Raw genomic sequence first — 20443 nt, forward strand, 5'->3', positions numbered from 1 at the left:
GCAAACTCAGTGTCTGGTATCCACTCCAAATAGGTCTCTGTGAAGGTGTGAAGATAATCCTTTCTTATTTGGGACCAGATGCAAACCTGTTGAAGTGGGAATGTTCCCACTGAAATGGTTGATTCACCCTCCACCCCATGGACTTTCTTATGGAGGGAGAAATGGGGGAAAACGATTTGTCGGTGAAAAATTAGTGAGGGAGTAAGCTGTACGCAGAATACAAGTGATGATTTTTACATGACCATGTTTATATTCTTGCAAAAATACAGTTATAAGGGTCTTTCCTGTTTTCTTTTCAACTATATTGTTGATTTATTATTTAAGCGCAGTGTAAACCCTGCAGTTTCCAATATTGGTAGCGGGGTTGTTTTAGCTTATTGCTGAGCATAACTAATCTGAGTGTATTCATTCTCGGAACATAAATTATACTGTGAAAACTGTCAGCAGTACAATTGGAAGCCTCCTGAAATCAGAGGCAGATTTTTCCAGGGCAGATTTTATCCGCAGTTGTTTGTTGGCTGAGGGGGTTGAACCCCGTGTGACTTTATTTGGTGTCAGCAAACATTTATCATGGCTTCTCCCCTGCCTGAGATGTCATAGGAAAGTCTCTGGGGGCCACTGGTTTTAATCAGGTGATTCACAGGCATGATTGATTGTCTTTCAGCACTGTGAGGATTGGGCTGCTGTGGTGGCATGCAGTGGGAACAGAATGTGATGTTATTTTTGAGGAAATAATAGGTACAGCTCCGTTCCTGATGTGCTTTGGGTGGTGATGTACTGGCTTCAAAGTGCTGATCCTGGTCCTGCTCAGCAGAGGGGATGTGAGAAGTCCCTGAGCTAATGCTTCTATTGACATCTACCTAGAGGATTTTCTGGCTTTCGTTTGAAGGCCACTTAGGGGCATATCAAGGTTTGAAGACTGATACATTTCCATAACAAATCATACTTCTTACATCTTATTCTAGAACAGATCAATATTCAAAGTGTTCCCAAATGTTCTAACTAGCTCTGCTCATTTGTGTGAAAGAAGCAGTAAATTGCATCCTCTTCTTGTCTGAAATCCAGATAAGCCTTTGTGCTATTAAATCAAAATAGGATAACTTTGCCTACAAAATACTTCTGCCTCTTGCTTCTATCAGTGATTTTTGGTGTTTTGTATCTCAGGCTGGAGTGCCTGCCTTTAAGGCAGGCAGGTAGAAAGCAATCTGGTTTTATTCAAAAGCAATTACATTTGTCTTTGATGTGTTTGTAGGGGTTTGAGTTTTTTTCCATCTTTCCTGCTTAATCGCTGTTCTTTTAAAGGTTTATATTAGTATTGAATTGCTGTTCTTAGCTTTTGTAGAACCTCATGGGAATTTGGGTATCTGAGGCCCTCATTCCATGTACTTGGCAATAAACATGATGCTGTGTCTTTGAGAAAGTGATGGAGAGGTCACAGAGTTTCTGTGGATGTCTGCATGCTTCTCCTTTGCCTCAAAGTTCCGTTTCCCTGTTCCATACAGAGACAAGTCTAAATAATGTATTTAGCTACGCGTAGATCTTGCAGAGATTTGGAAACATTTTTATGGTTCAGGATGCTTCAGAGGATTATAGTAACAAAGGAGGTGCCACACCAGCCGTTGCAAGAATAAAAATATGCAGCCAGAATTCATGATTATTTGTGGCACTGGTCGACAAATGAAAGACATTGCATATTCCTGGAGTTAACGGCATAATGTGTTCAATATTGATTCAACAGTATGTTATATATGTCTATGCATCTATAAATATGTATATGCATATGTGTGTATATCCATGTATAAAGTACAGATTTGCTTCAAGCAAACTAAAAAAACCTTATTATATGTTAGAGGAGTTCAGCATTCATTTTCCACTGTTCATTGCTACTCAACTATGCCTGAGGACTAAAAATGTTTCCCTGGATATTCTGTACAATTGTTATTTCTCACATCTTCCATATGCCCATTTATAATGGCTGTGATTAAAAATGCAGTGTTACTCGATTACCGCAGTATCTGCAAGGTTCTTCATAATTTTGCACACCTCTGATGAGAAAAGTAGCGTGCTAGAGTATCCCAGATAAATGCTGACTCTGAGGGTAGCTAATGTGAGCAGCCAGTGATTGGTTGAAGTCAGTAGGAATTTTGCCCAAATTTAAATAAAAAAAAAAAAAAAAGAAAAACGGGACATATGGAGCTGGAGCTCTACCCATGGAAATTTTGCAGAGCAAGACCATCAAAAATACGCTGTTGAGCACAGACTGAGCAGGGCGCAGTGACCTTGAGCTGCAGGGAAAGCCCTGTAAAGCTTTAGCAGGATCAATAGAGCAGATCCCATTCAAAGTGAACAGGAAGGGTTCAGTGGTGCTGTCAGAGCACACCCCGGGGTAGAGGGCAAAGCCAAGCACCTGGAGTGCAGGCAGGGCTGTGTCTCCGAGGATGCAGCAGCACCAGAGGCAGCGTGGTCCCCTCATAGCATCCAGTATACTGTGAGCTGACAGCACTGTGCCTCATCTCTGACCCTTGTAGGACAGCTGCAAATTGTGCCTGGCCATGGCAGGGGATGCAGGGTGGCCAAGGAAGATGTGACCTACTGACTCGACACTGAATAAGCCAAAAGGAGGTAGAGTGAACCAAGAAAATGAGGATGCAGGAAGGATGTGTACTCCAACCTGTGGCACAGTGTGATACTGCTGGGCATTTAGCCTCCCACAGAAGAAGCAAGTTTGCTTTAGCCTAAAATACAAATATCCTTCAAAGGGGATTGTCCAAGAGCTGTAAGAATTGCAGCAAGGTGAAGAGACTCATTAGAGACAGTTTGATGGAGTTTAAGTCAAGGGATTCCCAGACTGCAGAGTACTCAGGCTGCCTGGGTTTCCAAAGAGTGTCCTCTTTACAGTGTGCAAGTCCCCTTGAAGCAACCCTTGACAGGAATAGAAAAGAAATCATTAAGTATTATTAATTATAATAGGTTGTTGTTGCAGGTTAAGATTATAATAACTTAATTGAAATAGTGTCTTACACCATGGCCTAATGTTCTTGAAACCAGAAGCTCATTCTTCATGGAGTAAAGTCCTCTGTCGTGCAAACACGTGTGTCAAAGCCTGGCCCCTGTACATCTTCAAATGTGTGCTGGCTCTTAAACTTAATTGCATTTCTTTCTCCTTTTCTGACACTCTCTGGAAAGCATTTTAATGCACTTCTAGCTTATCTAGCCTAAGGTCATGCAGCTGGACAATTTAAATGTGCAAATGCAGACCCTTCCAAAAATGCAGAACAGGAATAGTGATGCAGGGTTTTCTTTTCCAAAAGACCATGTTTCTTCCTTTACTCTCTCCCTCCACGAGCCGTTTTGATTTAACACGACACTGTTTGAAAGTGTATCTTAAAAGACCGTGTTTTACTCATATTGAATAATGTTCTGCCTCTCTGAACTTTGCCTCTATATGAAGAACACAGCCGAGTTTTAAAAATGCAGCTGCAAGCTCGAGCTGAAATCCCCCTGGTCCCTCTGGCAGCCTTAATCAGCAAAGTTCTCCTGGAGCTGCAGAAGTTGCCTTTCAAGCGCTGATAAAGCGGGACGGGTTGCACAGCTTCACTGCCCAGCGCTGCCTGCCCTGTGAGGATTCTGCTGCCTTTTCAAAGCCCATGTCTCTGAGCTGCAATGTGCAAGCTCCACCACCTTACAGCAGAAAGGAGCTGGTGCTTGGAGTCTACAACACCAATTACTGCCTGCTGTAAGCCCAGCCCTGCACTTGTACCTCTGAGCTTGCAGCATCCCAGGGGTGTCTGTGGGGAGTGCTGTTTCAGAAGAAATTCTACAGGTTTTGCTCAATAAGATAGAATGAAAATGCTTAAATGTAAAAGAAAAAGGGGGAAGTTAATCACGAAACAAAAACATGATGGAGAGAAGTTGTTTTGTTCACTGCAGAAGCTCAGCTTTGATATAACCACCACAAAATGTACCTTATGGTAGAATGTGGATGTCTCACTTAACTGAAGCGTTCAGTTCTGAAAAGGTCAATGTGAAATGCACTGCAGCGACTCGAGTGCTTTGCTCTGAGTTGTATCTATTTTGTTTTAACAGAAAGATTGTCAGAAATTAACACATCTCTCCAAAACAATTTGTTCTTGTCAGACTGGCCTTTTCCATTCCCATTCATCCTTTCCACTTCACTAACTTTCTGAATACATCTTTCAAGTCAAAAGCAGAAGTCCAAGTAGCTTCTTTTAAACTAGAGTTTCATCCAGCTCTTTCTTTCTCATGTTGCTGTGTAGGATAGTTTCCTCCTGCCACCCTCCCTGGGAGCGGTGTGAATGATACTAAGTACGGACAGTCCTCCAAAACAAAGGAATATTAGTATTTCCTCCATGAGGAATGTTGTCATTTAAAACCTCCCAGTCTTCTCCTGATTTCATGGAACTCTGATACAATAATTGTTGATGGCATGCCATGTGAAAAATGGAATAGCTGGGAGCCAAATCTATATGTGGCAAATTAAGTTAAAAGAAATCTCATAAAAACAAGCACTATATAAAAAACCAAGGATTTTAAAAGCCGATTATTCTACTAGTGTCCCAGTTTGTTTATTTTATTTCTCTGCCAGCAGAGATTCCCTCAGAGATTAGCACCATGGACTAATGCACAGATGGGGCCAGAAACTTGAAAGTCATCTGAATATTAAGAATTTAAATCTTTAGCCTCAGTGATTTGAACGGAAAGCCAATTATGAGGCTGAATTAGTTTTCAAATTAAACTGCAATTTAAGGCTTGTGAAATTAATCTTTTAAGGCATATAGTTGTGTTTGTATATATATTCATGTGGAGAATTTGTATTCTGCTGTTCTGGCTTGTTCCTCTTCTCCAACCTACACAGTACAATTCAGAAAGAGATGACTCGCGTCCTGCAGGTTGCTCTTTCAGTGAAGGAACAGAGCGAGTGTTGCTGGGTGGCAGGGGAGGAAATGAAAGCAGCAGTGCTGGAGATCTGAAGAGAAGATGCTTCATCTTTAAAAATTAATAGGACGCTGAGTGAAAACCCCTTTCTTCCAGTAAAAACCATTCCAAAACCACCATAGCGCTGCTCATAATTAAAACATTAAATATTCTTTTACCAGCTGGAGGCAAATTAATTTGAGCAGTTAGGGAGGACCTAATTCAACAGAGCACCTGAACAGGTTGGCGGACCTCGGATGACTTGGCCGCTGGCACAGGGCAACCAGGGTGTTGATAGCAGTAGAACCTAGAAATAATCCCAATGCCCTGAGACAGAGAGATTATGTAAAGTTAAAATGGTAAAATCTTCAAGAGCCAGAGTAGTTTTCGACAGATTCTGCCAGTCATCCAAGAGCTCTTCACATGCTGAGTGCATTATTTCTGGGTTCATCACAAGCCTAAATACACCTATCAATGCAGTGCCATCTTCTGCAGCTTGGATAGGTGCTACTCTTATCCTTGCAGTTTATCTGCTGTTAGAAATGTCTTTGTCCAACCCATGTATTCTCTCACACATTACACACAGACTTTAGATGCACAGTATTCTTTTTTAAGTTCTTTTGCTCAGCCAAGAACAATTTTAAGATAAGGAATCATTTTTCTGCAGCCACATGGTGGCCTTCTATGATGGGGCTACAGAACTGATGGACAAGGGTAAAGCAGTTGATGTCATCTACCTGGACTTGTGCAAAGTGTTTGACACTGTCCCACACAACATCCTTCTCTCTAAATTGGAGAGATATCAATTTGATGGATGGACCACTCGGTGGATAAAGAACTGGCTGGATGGCCACACACAAACAGTTGTGGTCAATGGCTCAATGTCCGGTTGGAGACCAGTAACGAGTGGTGTCCCTCAGGGATCGGTGTTGGGACCAGTCTTGTTTAACATCTTTGTTGGTGTCATGGACAGTGGGATTGAGTGCGCCCTCAGCAAGTTTGCCGATGATACCAAGCTGTGTGGTTCGGTTGATACGCTGGAGGGAAGGGATGCCATCCAGAGGGACCTTGACACGCTTGTGAGGTGGGCTGATGCCAACCTTATGAAGTTTAACCACGACAAGTGCAAGGTCCTACACTTGGGTTGGAGCAATCCCAGGCACAGCTACAGATTGGGCAAAGAAGAGATTCAGAGCGGCCCTGCAGAGAAGGACTTGGGGGTGCTGGTCGATGAGAAAATTAACATGAGCCGGCTTCAGTGTGCGCTCGCAGCCCAGAAAGCCAACCGTATCCTGGGCTGCATCAAAAGGAGCGTGTGAGACCTCACCTGGAGCATTGTGTGCAGTTCTGGTGTCCTCAACATAAAAAGGACATGGAACTGTTCGAACAAGTCCAGAGGAGGGCCACGAGGATGATCAGGGGACTGGGGCACCTCCCGTATGAAGACAGGCTGAGGAAGTTGGGGCTGTTCAGCCTGGAGAAGAGAAGGCTGCGTGGAGACCTCATAGCAGCCTTCCAGTATCTGAAGGGGGCCTATAGGGATGCTGGGGAGGGACTCTTCATCAGGGACTGTAGTGACAGGACAAGGGGTAATGGGTTAAAACTTAAACAGGGGAAGTTTAGATTGGATATAAGGAGGAAATTCTTTCCTGTTAGGATGGTGAGGCACTGGAATGGGTTGCCCAGGGAGGTTGTGAGTGCTCCATCCCTGGCAGTGTTCAAGGCCAGGTTGGATGAAGCCTTGTGTGGGATGGTTTAGTGTGAGGTGTCCCTGCCCATGGCAGGGGGGTTGGAACTGGATGATCTTGAGGTCCTTTCCAACCCTAACTATTCTATGATTCTGTAATTCTATGTGGTAATGCTTTCCATTTTGTTTCAAGGTGAGTGGTTATGAAAGCTGTGCTCTTAATTTCCTTTTCAGAAGCATCCGGTCCCAAGAGCAAGGAAGTGAATTATAGGGCTGTAGGTGAGGAAAAAATACAAATCCGCAGGCTGATGGTTTTTTCTTCCAGAAGAAACGGCCAAGTTGGTATAAACAAAAAAAATGTGGAAACGAGTTTTGAGGCCACGCTATAAGGGAGTTAAAACAGTCCACTCTTTGCTGCCTTTTAACCAGCAGTTACAAATGCCATAGTACGATATATGTTACAGTATTTAAATTACTTTACATTACGTTATAATATATTTATTATATCACATGGTATTGTTAAAATTCAAGGATTAGATTCAGGCCTTGTGGATGATGCGTAAAGTCTAAGGTTTTGCAGCTGGGTCTGTATGAATTCACTGGTTCCATACACCTTCAGTTAAGCACGAAACCCAGCCACACTTTCAAGCACAGTTCTGTGGTGGTTTTCCGGATATCTTATCCTGAGTTACACTTTCCCTATATTCTGAATTCGACTCTGGAAATCAAGAGGATTCATCTGCAGGAGCTCAGCTGAGCTGAGGCTCATTGATTTATGCAGTCAAAACTACTTGCTCAGAGGCCGAATGTTTTACCTCTGTTATTTCTCTGCAACATGCAAGGTCTCAGTAGGCTGCAGACTGCTCTACAGGAATTATCTCCGAATCTAGCCGTGCCCACGTGCACGCTGCATTCAGTGCATCCGTTCATTTCCTCTCCAGAGGTATATATTTCATTTCTAACAATAAGAAGGTATTATTTCAGTTCTGGGTGACAGCAACCTCTTCAACTTGCTCAGTCATCTCTCCAGACTGCTTGCTGTCTTTATTCTCATTAGGATGGCTCTTGCCTTGTTGAAGGCTGAGAATCTGATGTCTCCACTAATTAGGAAGTGGCATCCTTTATGAATTAGGTTAGCTGCTTGAAAGGTCAAAATTTGCCAATGATTACAAAATAATGGTGGAAAAGAATGACAGTAGATCTCTGTTAGGACTGAAGGAATATCGTTCAGAAGGAAAGTGCTGTTTCTGTTTAGTTTTCTATCTACAGCATGTGGGGTGCAATTTAAGTATATGATACAGTTTCCCACAGCCTCCTTTTAGAGAAACTGATTTGTTATGGTCTAGACGAGTGGTCTGTGCAGTGGGTAGGGAGCTGGCTGACAGGACACACACTGCAGGTGGTGGTCCTTCTCCAGCTGGGAACCTGACACTAGTGGGGTCCCCCAGGGATCGATACTGAACTCAGTGCTGTTTGACATCATCTTAGGTGATCTACATGATGTGATCAAGTGTCCCCTGGCCAAGCTTGCTGCTAATACCATTTTTCATTTGAAACCCTCAACAAGGAGTACATGAAAGTGCTTCAAATCACTCACTAAGTTTTATTTTTTTCTAACCTGAGGGTACAGATTAGTTTGCCGAGATGTTTTAGTCTTTAACACTACAGCAGTTCTCCAAAAACCGTTCTCAAAATCGCACTTACTGGGAAGATAAATTCACCCATAAGGAGCTCTGTGCTGTGCCATCCAGACTGCTACTGGTATCCCAGGTAGGGCAAGTAAAACCAGCTTGGGATGGCTCATTAGCATTGCAATCTGCATACCTGAAGACAGCTCCCTCCTTTCCCTCACCTCAAATCCCACACTGTAATGGAAGAATCTTCTTAGTTTTATCGATCAATTAAAAAAAGTCGTAGCACAAGAACACTTCAGCGTGTTTATGGGTAAGAAGGATCATATTTTGCATAGGGAAGCTGTATGCAAGTAGTCGTGTATAGTTGTACTCTGAAGACTTGTTTAGGATCCCATCATGCTTCCTATTGCACCTTAGTTTTGATGCCTTTGCTTTTCTAGCGTTCTACCTTTCTGTCCCTGAGATTTACTGCAATGAATGAAATCACTTAAAGGGTGAAGTGTTCCTGTCGTGAGTAGGGGCATGAGATTCCCATCCTCTGTGGGGAGACAAACTAACATCAGGAAACACTTCTGAGTGGAAAAAATTATTTTCAGGAAATGTTGTGAATTTTACACCACTTTTCAGTATTTAATCTTCCCATCAGCAGTTACTGTCTTCTCTCTATCTGGCATCAGATGCAGGGTATTTGCTAAGTGAGATTTCCAATTTGGGGTGAAAAAAAATTAGGAGTTAGGGGAGGTTTCCATTAGTACTAAGACATTATTAACTTGGGTTAATGAAGATCTAATGTAATATGGCCATCACCACATGTCTGCACATAATGATTCAGTCCTTTTCTATGGGGGAATGATTAAATTAAGTAGCTTGTAGGTCAAAATTAGACTGAGAAGGTTAACCAACCTTTAATGATTCTGCAACCATTTACCAGCCATTAAAAAACATAAACTGTAAGATAAAGCTGAGTAGAGAATTAGAATTATCAGTAAAAACTGGATGAAGTTTTAGCTTTTTCTGTTTCTATCACATGAGTAAACTGAGGATTGTGCATTTTTATAATGATATGTGGTATAAAGGGCAAAGTGAAAGGTTTTTTTATCTCTTTTTTTTATTGTTATTTTGACTCCTGGCAAGTGCCCATTAGCTCTTTTTTTAAGCATGCATTAAATCTTACTAATGGGTATCAAACCAGCTTAGAAAAATTGTAATTATAAAGCAATTGAAACACAGACTTTGGGAGCAAAACTAAGGTACTGTTTGTATGCCTTAAAACCATAAAAGCTCAGTCTTTTCAAAGAAGTGAAGTTGCATAGATGGGAGAGCAGAGCTTGCAGATGACTTGATGGGAATTAGCACTCCTCAGCATGCTTGGGGACTGTCTGAGCTGATTTTCAGATTCCGGAGTGATTTGGGGGGGACACTTGTTTACAAATGTGTGCTTATCTGCTTACACATGCACAGGACAACTACCTTGTTTTGCTTGTTTTCACTCAACATGTACAGTTGGAATGAGATATAGCAAACCTAACAAACCTTTCTTGCAGCTTTTTCCAAAGAGATGCAATCAATTTTATAATTGATAAACAAAACTAAATACAGAGGTAAAAATTATCTCCCTTTGCTTCCATCCCCCCAGGTTCTGTAAGGAGTTATTTTGCCTATCCTGTAGCAAGCTTAATTAATCTAAAGGGAATATATTCCATAAGAGGTGCTTTCAAGCATCTCTCTCATGTGTCTTGTTCTTTGTTAGACTGAAACAAAAACACCTCATTTGATAAAATAACATCTAGGAGATGGCAGTCTCTGGGAAATCAAAGGGAACACGTGAAGTTGCAAATTCTTGGGGTCTTGCCTTTTACTGATAGATCTCCTTTATCATGCCATACATTAATTTTAACTCAGGTGATATATGAACTTGGTGCATTAGTTAATGAAAGCTAATGCACAGTAATCTTGTCATCACTAGCTGTGCATGATAATTCAATCTGTTTCTCGGAAGAGCTGTTCAACATGCAACAAATTTGATTTAATATTGACATGATGTACTAGGTTAGGTATTTTATTTAACAGACTGTGTGCCTTATTTAATGAGAAATGGTTTTCTTTCAACAGGTTATCTACCTGACTTAGTAGGCCAGGTGTGTAGTTTAATACAGTTATATCAAACACTGTCTGGACTGGGTATTCATTATGTGAATACACTGCACAGACTGGGGCAAATTCCTGAGTTTTGGCTCTTGGTGCATTCACTTAATGTTATCAGTGTGCTTGAGAGCAAGCCCTTCAGAGTGGAAGAGTAAAGCTGATGCTTCTCTCATGCACTGAAAGCATAAATCCCCTCCTGCCCCATTTGTGCACTTCTCTTGTGGCTTCATCACCACTGACAAGGTCTGGCCCAAAAATCACAGAATCAAAGAACAGTTTGGGTTGGAAAGGATCTTAAAAATCATCTAGTTCTAACTCCCCTGCTATGGGCAGGGTCAACTTGACAAAGTACAGTGGGGGGGTCTTGAATGTGAGGATTTTGCCTAGTGTTTCTGGTCTGTAGTGACTGCTTCCAGTCTCTGTTTGGGTAGGATATAGCAATTTCAAGGTGGTGTGGTTAATACTTTCATTTCCACAAAACACATGCACACATCCTGTGGGCCAGGTTGGGCAGCTTGTGCTTTTTCATTGAAACCCTAACAATACCATCCTCAGTCCTCAAGCGTGTAAGAACTGTTCTGTCTGCCACTGTATATTTGCCTAATTTGTGTAGTAATAGGGGCCGGATATGGGAACGTATTTCCTTTATTTTAATATGAAGTATATGAAGATATATCCCCATGCATAGAACCCAAAAACATAACTTTATTTACTTTTATAGCAGGTAAATCATCACAAAACATCTTAGTATAGTGGGAGACTTTATATAGCACTCAGAAGATGTTTGAGACGGTAACAGTATATATCCACATTGCTCTACTGAGTACTCTTGTGCATAGATATATGTTTATGTCATTCGCTGCAGCACACAGGTACCTAGAAGTTATCTGTTGCTTAAAGACAGCCTAAATGTGCAGAAAATTGAGTGGAAGGTAGATGGTGAAGTAGGTTGCACTGGCACCGTGGAGCAGACCTAAAGAGTGGTACCCTTGGCATGGGTACTGAAAGGAGATGCCATCATGCTCTTATCTTTGGGTCAGCATTGCCAGGTGGGAAATGTGTATGCATAGGAATGGGAAGAGATATATCTGCCACCACCCAGACCACACAGAGGAAGAAACAATTTGAGCCGATTTACAGCAGACTATGGTCAGACAAGCAGCCCGAGGGAGAGCCGGGGAAGGAAGCAGCTGCTGCAGTTCCATCATGCGCTGCAGAGTGCTGCAGCCACACAGGATCCTTTGCAAAGGCCATTTTATTAAGTTACGAGTTAGTAATTAATGCCAAATTCTTCTCTATTTTCTCTGTGGTTGAGTTTCATGATCAAAATTAAAGGCATGAGTTAGGGAGCAGATGCTTCTTGAAGTATAGGTCCCTGGTGCTTAGTTCATGACCTTAGAGACGTTTGTCCAGTCCCATCTCCCTTTATGGGGATGTAGGTCAAATGCTGTTGAAATAGTTCTCTTTTTCTAGAGCATGTGTGCTCAGTCCAGTGCTACACTGCAGGGAAGAAGCAAAAAGGTTAGGGAAAGAGTGAAGGAGACCGACTGTGCACTCCATCTGCAGGATAGCTGCTGTCAGCTCACCCTATGCCTACCGCAGCTGCAGCCTGCTGGGTTCCCCAGCCAAGTTGGGAACATACCATCTTGCACTTTCCTAGTTTATTTTGGAAGCTACAGTGCAGTCTGAGAGATCCCAGATGAAGAAGGACCATAACCGTGGGGTGCCCTTGTCTGAACCTAGTGGCCCAAACAACTTTCTTTTTTGAGGTGTTTCTTGCACAAGAAGTGAATCATAAAATACCACCTATTTTTTGGAATATGTCCAAAGGCTGCACATGTCCTAAAATAGATGCTGTTTTCCTCTTCCACTCCTGTTTTCATTAGCCCCAGGTTTTGACATTCTGTTCAGAGGTATTTTCACAGTATAGAATACATTACGATAACAGAAATTCCAAATCAAACATCTCATTCAGCGTATTTCCTATTTAAATTTCTCCTGTACATTTCCACTGTACTTATCTAAGTCTTGGCTTCTTTATTTGTATCAGTTGTCTCATGATAACTGGTTTTGCAAAAAAAAGGGGGAAAAAGAATGTTTTAGGAGAAAGGAGAAAATTTATTGCTTCTACAGCCTTCTTTCAAGTCAGTGTGCCTTCCCTCTCCTGAAGTTTATTGATCGGAAAACTGTTCAAGTTGTTGAATAGTTTGTTTTCATTTCACAAATGTGAGTCCAGATTATTGCGGAAAGATAGGACTGTATTCATCATTAGAATTTGCTTTACACATTCATTTATTTTTTAATCTATAATTCTTATTGAACTAGGAAAACTCACAGGAACACGTATCACCACAGAGAACAAAAAGAGCCTGATTGAGCCAGAAGGAAGGAGATCAGCAAAGCACTTTGCACAGTGCAAAATACAAATTTATGAGGCCACTTCTTGCTAATACTGAGAAATGTTGTTTTTCCCAAAGTTGGGGAAGATACTGGGGGGATTTTCTACATACCACGTGGTGTAAAAACAGCTGGGGTACAGAATTTGGGCATGTCAGAGCCATTGGTAGATCTGCCCATGTAGAGCATAGAGTGTGTTTTTAAGCTCTCTTGCGAACAGATCTCCAGCTCTCTGCTTTCTCTGAACTGGAAGCTCAGTAGCTTTGTGGCAAGCTGGGGATCTGGGCTAATTAGATGAGACACGATGCAGCATTGATGTAGCCACATCTCCTCGAGTTTGCCAGTGGCTCACATCTAACCAAATGAGCAGAACAAACTGAGCTCTTTCGGCAGAACAGCACGTGGCTCTGTCTTGAATCAGCTCAGGTTCTTGTTGGGACCACTTTGCATCCCTCCAGCACAGCACGCTCCTAAGTTGTTTCATCTGCTCAGAGTTCCCGAATGAGCAGTGTTCAGGCAGTTCCTTCCATCTCTCCATTGCTGCTGTTGGGTTTAGTGGTTACTAAGCGGGGTTATGTCTGGTTTCACTGTCTCTCTCTGCCTCCCATTCCTCCTCTCAGGTCTCATATCGTTAGGTTTAGCCACTGTTGCAGATTGCTTTTAGTAAGCAGTATGTGTCTGCCCTTTTAGTCATTCTCTCCTACCAGTATAGCAAGCGTAAAGCTGGGCCCTATGAGCTCTAGGGGGTCACAGGACCATGCAGCTGCAGGAGTCCATCCAATCAAGTAAGATCTTTTACCCTCATAATGATAATTTCCCACTCTAACACAACACCCTGCTGCCAAACTCCAGTAATAATGAGCCTGTCAGTGCATCAGTGCACTCCCAACAGTATCTAGAAAGTAGGGATTTTTTTTTTTTGCAAGCAAATGGAGACACTGGTGATTAGCAAGAAACAAACCAATGATTCAATGCATCGCTGGCCACACACACCAAATCATTGATTTTCTGTCCTGCTGGGCAGCAGCTGTTCCATTTGCTCTGCAGAAATACTTTCTTCTTCCTCCAGAAAGGGCCAGAAGGGTGGATGTTTCTCCAAGAACTGGAGGCAGCAGGCAGTTGCTTCCTGCGCTGGGCATGATGGGGTCCTTCTGAAGGTGCTAAGAAATCTGATGGGTATTAAATTCAATGTCTGAATGCATGTGAATGCAGTGATTTGATGGAAAGAAATCTCCTGTGAGAAACTATGAAATTGCAGGACAAAAAATGCTGCCCTAAAACTTACAATCACTGAAAGAATTAGAAGTTTATCACAGATAACCTGATATACTTCTCACTATATACCGGTTGTGTGTAATCAGTATCCTTACAGATCATCTAGTCTCAGCAGGGTTGCTATTTTCATAATCCTCGCCTTGCCTAGCTGGCTGCATTGAAATGGGATGTCTACTCCATAGTATTTCTGAGTAAAACGCATGACCTTGAGTCAATAGACCGCAATCTGCTCTAGAATGAGATAGTCCTGATTCATCTTCTCTTGTTCCAAGGTACCTACGTGATGACGGTGACAGCAAATGATGCAGATGACAGTACTACAGCAAATGGGATGGTGAGGTACCGCATCGTGACGCAGACCCCACAGAGCCCATCGCAAAATATGTTTACCATTAACAGCGAGACAGGAGACATTGTCACTGTGGCTGCTGGGCTTGACAGAGAGGTGAGTTTAAAAGCCATCCTACTGGGTTTCCCATTGTTGAGGGTTACTGACTTACAAAGCCCAAATCCTGTTTTGAATACTAAGCCTCTAAAAGTTTGAGTTGTGACATGGAGAACGCGGTCTTTGCTTCTGCAGCAATTGTGGGGCATCTTGGCTTTGATGTGGTATTTTTGTCTGAATCCATATCCAGTCAACGAAACCCTGGGAGAATCTTCAACCTCATGAAGCTGATATTTTTCTTGCGTAAATTTGTACAACTCAAAGATGTAGAAAATATTCCAGAAGGAGCAGGGGGATGAGTAAATTGGCATTTGCTCTTCTGTTGTGAGACAAAGTGCCAGACATCGATAGCCCTTTCTAGACCTGTCTTGCTTAGTTCTTGTGTGTTACCTTGGGAAGGAGTTACACAGCCTATACTCAACACATTTTGCATGTGTCATGATCTTTGTGTCATTTCCAAACTAGGAAAATGTCTTCCAGTGATTTTGGTTTTGCATGAAGCTCTGCCTTTAATGCCTCTTCTTCCCGGTGTTTTAGAATGTACAGCTTTTCCAAATGCAGGAGAAATGTCATTTTTACTGATAAAAACATGCTCCGTCACTGGATGATTCTCAGAGCTCTGCCTTCTCTAGTTGTGAGTATAGCTCAGGGACAAAGCAGTTATACCTCACACGTTAAGTAAAAATCAGTGTAGCATCAGTGGTGGGTTGGAGTGTCTGGGGAAGAATGGGATGGAGGTCAATGGGTGTGAAGGGAAAGAATCCCAGAACTGAAATTCTTCTCCACTGGCCTGTGTGGTTCATGGAGTGTTGCCTGTCCAAAACAATTAGTAGATCTTGATCAACTAAATGATGAGAAGGACCATTTGTTCATTAAGCAAACAGCCACAGACAGTATGGCCATGCAGCAGATACAAAAGTGACGACTTACATAGTCTTAGGTTTAGATATTTTAAGTTCAGGCAGTCCCCAGAGGTAAGAAGTCCAGTGAAATCCATTCTGAGACAGCTCAGTGTGCGGCATTCCTGGGAGGAGGCACCAGAAACTGGCTTTGTTCTCCTTTCTCTCCCTTCCTCCCCCATGACTGATGGCAGGGACGGCATGAGCAGGATGCCCAATATGCAGGCTGGTGCATGGGTTTCCTGCCTGGGACACCCAACTCAGAGGGGTGAAAACTTCCAGCACCTCAGATGGGTTTTTTTGGCTTCAGAGCTGCACAGCAGCTTTGGGGTGAACCCCAAATGCGGCTGCGGAGCCGCTGCTGAGAGGGGATAAAAGCTCTGGCAGCAGCTCAGCAGCAAGCAGAATGCCCCCGGGCAGCCAGTGGGACCAGCATGGGATGGGGCTGCTGGCTGGGAGTGATGTGGATTTGGGTCTTGCCCAAGGCACAGTTTTAGGCAAGTCAACCCAGGGGCAGACACTCTGTAAAACAGTTTTCCAAGGAGAAGGTTGGGTGAGTGAAGAGCATTCCACATGCAAAGACAAGAAGGAGAGCTGGGGGAGCGGGAGGAGCACTAGAGCCTGTTCCTCCCCACCTGATGTGGCAGGCTTTGCAAGCACAACCTGGGGCGGATTTGACCTTTCTCTGCTCTTTTTATGTAGAGAGCCAGAAAGTCAGCTGAATCTTAAGCAGGTGGATTATCCTAGGCAGGGCTGAAGCCTGCAGCGTGCTTGTAGTCAAAGAGGAGAAACAATTGCTATAGAGATTGATGGCAGCCCTCAGGGGGATGGACAGTGGCAGGGTACTCAGAGGAGAGATCTGAATTCTGGCAGGGAAGCACTGATTTTATGGAAATGACAGAAGTATTATTGCCCCCTTCACATCAGTGGGGGCCAGCATTTTGAGGTAGGGCTTTATGGGCAGAGAAAGGTTGTTGGTTTGTATTTATTTCAGAGACATAGATCGAGGTAGCTTAGTGGGAGAGAGGTTTCAATCTTGGTAAATCAGCTGAGAAAAAGAGGAAGGGATAATTAAAGGGGAAAGGATAAGCAAAACATCATCTTTTTCCAGTTTTGTCTTACTGCATCTGAAGTATTCTAAAAACTTGCAGGGGAACCATATGCTTCATGTTAGTTCCCCTATTGCATTGGGTCTCGGAAATCAAGGCAAGCAGGCACATTGTATATGGAGATAGAGTGTTGAGTGTCCCAAGCTGGTGTGAGGTTGGGCAAGAGACACTTGGATGAAGGCAGAACAACCAGCTCTGGGCACAGTCCTGGAGCTGCCCTGAAGCTACGAGACATGCTTATTCCCAGCACTCTATGCCGCCTGGCAGGATAACATCTGGAATTGGCAAAAGTTTCTGGTTTATGAACATAAAATTGCGTTAAGTCTAAATTGAAAAATGTGTTTAAGCACTCCCGTAACTGTAGCACAGATTGGGACTTTTTGTTTTTGTTTGTTTTTCCTGGAGTCTGGAGAAGGCTATTAGAGGAGTAAATTTGGTTTTGCTGCTGACATTTTCTTGTTGTTAGGAAAAGGAGCCGAAGAGCAGTACTTGGAATGCAGATTTGTGTAAATTAAAATGTTAACAAATCTGACCTATTCAGCTGAAACTGCTACAACCGAGATGAATTCCCTGGATACCAGTTATTTCTCCAAATGCTTATTGACACATTTATCAGTGCCTATGACACTATTATGTTAAGCTGTGTTGAAACAGAACCAGGTTTTCAGTCTCCATTGGTCCCTTCTGCCTTGCCTCCTGCAATGCAAAGGTGCCTCAAAGCAGGCATGAAAATAACTGTCAAAGCTGTTCTATATCTGAGACAGGTCTGTGTTCCAGATCCAGCATTTGTCTTTCAGAGGGGAGAAAAGTCACTTCAGAACCGGTATTTCCAGCTCAACCTTTCTGTTGCATGCCTGATACTCCCAGCATCTCCACTTAAATATTTATGGAATCATAGAACAGTTAGTTTTGGAAAGGATTTTAAGATCATCCAGTTCCAACCCCCTGCTATGGGCTGGGACACCTCACACTAGACCATGTTGCCCAAGGCTCTGTTACTGGTTTCTTACATTACTTTCAATTCATGAACTGTCCAAGGAACTGGATATGCTCCAGCTTGCTCTGTGTCATGAGAAGTGTTTTGGTTAAACTGCGAGGAGCCGATTTTAAGACAAATTCGTGTAGTTTGCTGCTGTTTCTAAACCCTCATTTCCACCAACCAAGGAGGAAATTAAAAACTCAGCCTCTCAAATTGTGCTGGTCTCTCTAAATGTCTCTGATGCTGAAAATAACAAAATCAAAAGCCAAGGCGTTATAATAGTGATGGCTTTAAAGTTATCTTATCTGGTTCCCATTAATCTGGATGTAAATATGGTTGCAATGCGTGGTATCTATTCAGTCATTATGTCTCTGCTTAATTGAATGGATCCCCAAGGAAGACAGAGATAATTGGACTGCACTTCATGAAAATTTTTAAAGGAGGGCAGTTTAGCAACAGCCTGATTTAAGCTCCTGGATGCCTAAGGGTGAGAAATGCCAAAGGCGGAACAAAGGAACATCTATCCCTTGAACCAATAGAGAAAAAGATAGGGATTTAGAGTATGCCAGAGGTTCAAAGGTGAATTCAGACAGCCAGGCTTAGATGAAAAGGTTAAAAGCAGATACTTGCTCTAATACAGGGAAATGTAGGAAATCTGTAGCTGATTTAATGAAGCTAGGAGGGAAAGATCAAATAGTGCTAAGAGCACAGAATGTGTGGATTAGTAGGGAAGGCTGTGAACACATGAGCTGAACAAGTTGTAACAAAGTTCAGGGGATAGGAGAGGACCATGCTAGCTTATTGAATTTGTGGCAGGCTGCTGCAGAAATGGGTGGTACTGCTCGGAGATGCTGCCTAACTCATAGCTTAATTTAGCAGCGCGACTGAATTCCATGTCCTAGCTTGCTTTTTTTCAGTGGGAAGAAGATCGTAAGAGGTAACAAAGGGTCGGCTGTCCCCACCTGGGGCTCGGAAGCAGACAGAACATTCATATTTCTGTTTCTATATTCATTCTATATATTTCTATATATATTTCATTCTATTTCTGTATATTTCATTCTATTCATTTCTGTATTTATTTCTATATTCATTCATATTTATCCACTCTAAGTAACATTTCTCCTTACACCCATGCAAAAGGAACCAGATCTGTTCTGTGTGTTAGCTCATTTCGTCCGCCACTGCTTACACTGGCGTCCCAGGCAGGGTTCGAGCCCAGACTGTCAGTCTGACAGTAAGCTCCTGGGGCAGAAATTCAACCCCATCAGCTCTTTTGATTTCTCTGGTGGCAGAATATCTGTCTCAGTAGTACCGTAAACCTGCACTGGGGCTATAGTATAGACAATATCAGCCTCTGAAGAGCTTCCCCTAAATATTTTATGAACACGGACTTTGAGCAAGCAGGAGGAAGAAAAAAGCAAGGAGGGAAAGGGAGCTGGTTAATCCCACACTCTGCTGCCGGGCCAATAAATGTCGAGACAGCTCAAATGTCGTTCAAGCTTATTTGAGATAATAAGTGGTGCCTGTAGTGTAACGTTGCTAACTTTCTGAAATCTCATTGAGAAAGGAGTCCCTTCCCAGCGCATTCATCTCGTGTTGAAGGAATGAAGAAAGTGAGGAGCTCTAAGTTGCTTCTTCCGAATTTCTCTATGTTTATATTTCTTTTTAAAGTGATTGGCTCTCAGCTGCTGCAGATGCTTTTAAAAATACATGAAATCCGATTCTATGATTACTGCGCTTGGCTTTCCAAAAATGTGATGTTGCTACTCTTTCTCAAGTGAGTGAAAGATAAAAGGGAGAGCCTGCCAACAACTGAGTTAGTGGCTTATTTTATTTATGAATGAAATGGCAGTATTTTGGGGGGAAAAGGAAAAGTTCTTATTAGCAGAGACAGTTGATTTCTTTTCCAACACTGGTTTTGGTGCAACTCAACTTTTCTGATAGAGCAGACTTTGGAAACGTTACATTAAAAAAAAAACCCAAAAACAAACAGTATTCTGCTCCTCCAAAAACTGAGCAAGGACTGTGTTTTACCATCAGTAGTAAGTATTTTCGGTGCTTTTAGATCCAGGTCATTGCAACAGCTTTCCAAAGCCTCGTTCCTTCATTTCAAATGTTGGCTGGGAGTAAACAAGGCATTGCACTGGTGATAGGAATTAATTTAGCCATTAAGAGTGCTATAATTTATCCTTTGTGAAACAGTTCTATAGACAGCAATCCACTAGTTTGAGATCACCCAAATACTGTAGGTTTAATCTGGGCTTGTCTCGTCCATCCAGTTGATACTCTAAGATACATACTCTAACTAAGTGTAGCCAACAGGTAACACAGGCTGAGCCTTGCCTATATACTTGCTTATATACTTACAATACCTTACTCCTTATACCTTTCTTATATACTATATACGTACTCTACTAAATGTAGCCAACCGGTAGTACAGGCTGAGATTTGCTTTCTGTACCAGGAAACTTTCCTCTGACAGAGGAGTCCAGCAGCTTTCAATCCTTTTTCCAGCCTTGGGATATAACAAAAAGAATGTATTATGTTCTAAATTATCGTTGCCTGTGTTAATTATTTCCCTTCACTGCATATCAGTGTGATGTTCTGCAGACCCGTGCCACCTCCTCTGAGCAGGGCTGGAGGAACATCTGCTGCAGCATGAGGCTGAAGAATCTTGACACAATGTGAGTAATAGATGAGTGAATCTGTAGAGATTATCAGTCCTGTATGTGTACAGACAAAACACAGAAAATTAGAGAAAGTGACATCTAAATGGCTTAACTGCATCCTAAGAGTTTCCCATTTTCCTCACTCAAATTAGCCATCTCCAAAGAGCAGTGAGGACTAATACAAAAATTGGTAAGAGGTTGTCACCTTGTGACAGGCACAATCTAGCGTGCACCGTGGTTGTTACTTGTATCTATTACAGGAGTTCTTC

General features: G+C 42.5%; 1 protein-coding gene across 4 annotated transcripts in view; it reads left to right on the forward strand.

The window, feature by feature from the left end:
- Positions 1-20443, forward strand: part of CDH4 (cadherin 4) — a 459553-nt gene that overhangs the window by 366089 nt on the left and 73021 nt on the right. For all 4 annotated transcript variants that reach the window (XM_065691453.1, XM_065691454.1, XM_065691456.1 and 1 more), the window contains one exon: positions 14346-14518. In XM_065691453.1, coding sequence (XP_065547525.1) covers positions 14346-14518 — 173 coding nt within the window. The remainder of the gene's footprint in view (positions 1-14345; positions 14519-20443) is intronic.

The sequence above is a fragment of the Lathamus discolor genome, chromosome 11 (genome assembly GCF_037157495.1).
Source record: "Lathamus discolor isolate bLatDis1 chromosome 11, bLatDis1.hap1, whole genome shotgun sequence".
Lineage (NCBI taxonomy): Eukaryota > Metazoa > Chordata > Aves > Psittaciformes > Psittacidae > Lathamus > Lathamus discolor.